Source organism: Myotis brandtii, unplaced genomic scaffold (genome assembly GCF_000412655.1).
Source record: "Myotis brandtii unplaced genomic scaffold, ASM41265v1 scaffold1236, whole genome shotgun sequence".
Taxonomy (NCBI): domain Eukaryota; kingdom Metazoa; phylum Chordata; class Mammalia; order Chiroptera; family Vespertilionidae; genus Myotis; species Myotis brandtii.
In genome coordinates, this window is record NW_005354316.1 from 331,971 (window position 1) to 334,578 (window position 2,608).

At 69.6% G+C, this 2,608-nt stretch overlaps 1 protein-coding gene across 1 annotated transcript in view; it reads right to left on the minus strand.

Moving 5' to 3' along the window:
- Positions 1-473: 473 nt before the first annotated feature.
- Positions 474-2,608, minus strand: part of LOC102241494 (mucin-5B) — a 43,601-nt gene continuing 41,466 nt past the window's right edge. Inside the window, 5 exon segments of the mRNA XM_014533996.1 lie at positions 474-866; positions 1,001-1,046; positions 1,251-1,373; positions 1,470-1,556; positions 1,945-2,213. Of these exon segments, the coding sequence (XP_014389482.1) occupies positions 760-866; positions 1,001-1,046; positions 1,251-1,373; positions 1,470-1,556; positions 1,945-2,213 (632 nt within the window). The 3' untranslated portion in view covers positions 474-759.

Consider the following 2,608-nt stretch of genomic DNA (forward strand, 5'->3'; position numbering starts at 1 on the left):
GGTGGGAGGGAGGGGGGGTGACTGAGGGCCCTGGGTGGGGCGGGGCCAGGACCCTGCCTGCGGCCAGGTGGGCTCGGAGAAGACGAGGCCCACACGGGTGGTTCTTTCTTCTTCAGATGGGATTATGGATGTGCCCCCCTCTGGGCACCGGCCAGGAGAGAAGCAGGACCCCGGGCAGGGCAGGGCCCAGCGTGGGCAGTCATCCCGGGCAGGCAGCAAGCGCTGGGAGGTATGTGCTGCCCGAGGACCTTCCCCTTCCTGGGAGGAAGCTGCTGGGAGACCCTGAAGCTAAACTCTGCCTGGCCCGGGCACAGGCGCCTCTCCCAGGCCCCGCCCCCCCCCAGCTCTAAGTGGCCCCGAGCTGCTCCCTTCATCTGCTCTCATGGCAGGAGGGTAGACAGGCTGGGCATTGGAGACGAGGCGCGGTGTCCAGAGGGGCCTGGGCGCCCCACAGTGGATGTACAGAGCGCCCACCCCCAGGTGGACATGGTGCCAGGCGTCTGGACGCAGCGCCCGTCTCTGCCCAGCGTGCCCAGGCCTGGCTCTGCGGGTCGGAGGCCCCAGGCTTGTGCCGACGGATGTGGAGAGGGGCTCCTCTGGGCCCCCTTTCCTCCTGGGCCCTCCTGACCCAGCTCAGGGCGGCAAGCCCAGGCCAGGGCCACAGGGGGCCCTGGGAGGTGATGTGTGCTGGGGCGGGCTCTTTGCTTGCAGGTAGGAATTCCCCTCGGTGGGCGGAGGCGGCTGGGGGTGTGGGGCCACTCACTTGGACACTCCTGGGCAGGAGCCCTCGCAGAAGGTGAGGTTGACGGGGGCCTGGCAGCCCTGGTGCTCCAGCACCGTCCTGTTGAGGCGGACCTGGCAGGAGTCTGCACGGAGGAAAGGCAGAGGTGGGGGTCCCCGAGGACCCAGACCGGCCGCTACCTCCCAGGGGTCAGGGCAGGAGCCCATGGGCAGAGGTCGGAGGGAGTTGGAGGGCAGGGTTGGAGGCGCCCCGACTTACCCACTTCCTCGCAGGAGTAGCAGCAGCCGGTTTTCCTGAGGATGCCCTGCAAAGGGGGACAGAGGGAGGGCTGGGGGCGGGGGCCAGGATCTAGGGGCGGGGCCTGTAGGAGGGCATGGCCTCCAGAAAGCGGCCTCGGCAGGGTTTCCAGGGCACAGTGTGGGCGGGGCCGCCAGGGAGGGGGGTGGGCGGGGCCGCCAGGGCAAGGCCAGGAGGCCACCAGGCTGGCCAGATCCCCGGGGGCACACACCCTGCAGCTGGACACGTCTGGGCAGGGCGACGGCCTGAGGATCAGCATGGGAACCCCGTGCTCGGCCTGGCAGTGGTACTCGGTGCAGTTGTCCACCAGGCTGTTGATCCAGGTCTCATTGGGCTGAAACGCACAGGGGAGAGCCGGGTCGGGATTTTCTCACGGCCCAGAAGGCCTGGAGGGAGGGGCTGCTGGGTGGAGGGCTGAGACCCCGCTTACCTGGATCAGCCCGCCGTCGGGCGTGAGGCAGGCCTTCTGCACGCACTCCCCGCAGCACTGCCCGGCCACCGTCACATACTCGAAACCCTGGGGGCCAGAGGGTGGTCACGTCTGCACCCCCAGGCCTCCTGCCCCTCCACACCCCAAGGGCCTGGCAGCCCCATCAGCCGCCCCCACACTCTGAAACCATGGCCCGGAGGGTAGAAGCTTGTCTAGGCCTGGCTCTGAGGGTCGGGGTGCCCCCTGTCCTGCCTCAGCCTCACCCCTGCTTTCGGCCCCTCCCCTCTTCTGCCTGCCTGGAACCTGTCCCAGCCCCGCCCACCCTGTCGCCCACCATCTTCCTGCTCTGCACCCTCCCTTTGGGGAAGCGGCAAAGGCTGAGCTGGAGGACCCCCCTGGGGTCAGGTACCACTGACTTGCAGGTGCTGCGGTGGGGGGAGGGGCGCCAGGGCTCTGTCTGCCCGGGCAGGCTCACCAGGGGACAGGTGGCGTTGCAGATGTCCTCCGCACACTGCACGGTGGGGGCCTGGGTGTCCTCGGACAGGCAGGTGCACGTGTGGCAGGGAGTGGCCCCTGGGAAGGTTGCACCCGCGGCCCCGCAGTGGTGGTTGTCCAGGAGGATGGTGAGGTTCCCGTGCCGGGGCCGGATCTCCCGCATGAGCACGTGCGTGCAGTTGTCCCGGAAGGAGTAGGGGGTGCCGTCGAAGGTGACGTAGTGGGAGTCCCCCCAGCTGCTGCAGGAGCCTGCGGACACATACAGTCCCTCACCCAGTGCCGCATGCACGGCCGCCTCGGGGTGTCCTCACCCCGGCCTCTGCGCCCCTGGTGAAACGGGCGAGTGGGCCCTGGAGGCCCTAGGAAGGGACCTGCCGCTCAGCTACAGATGGGACCTCCTGGGGCACCCGGGGTGAGTGCCCTCCCAGGGGCCAGGGAGGGGAGGGGAGGGGAGGTGCCGCCTGAAGGCAGGGCAGCGACGGTGAGAGGCCAGGGCCCGGACAGGATGGGGACGAGGCAGGAAGGACCTTCCCTGGAGATTCAGGGAGGAGCGGCCTTGGGGATGGGACAATCCCTCCCGCTGCTGGGGAGCCCCTGGCCGTGGTCCCTCCTGGGGCAGCCCCACGAAGGGCGCTCAGGACCCC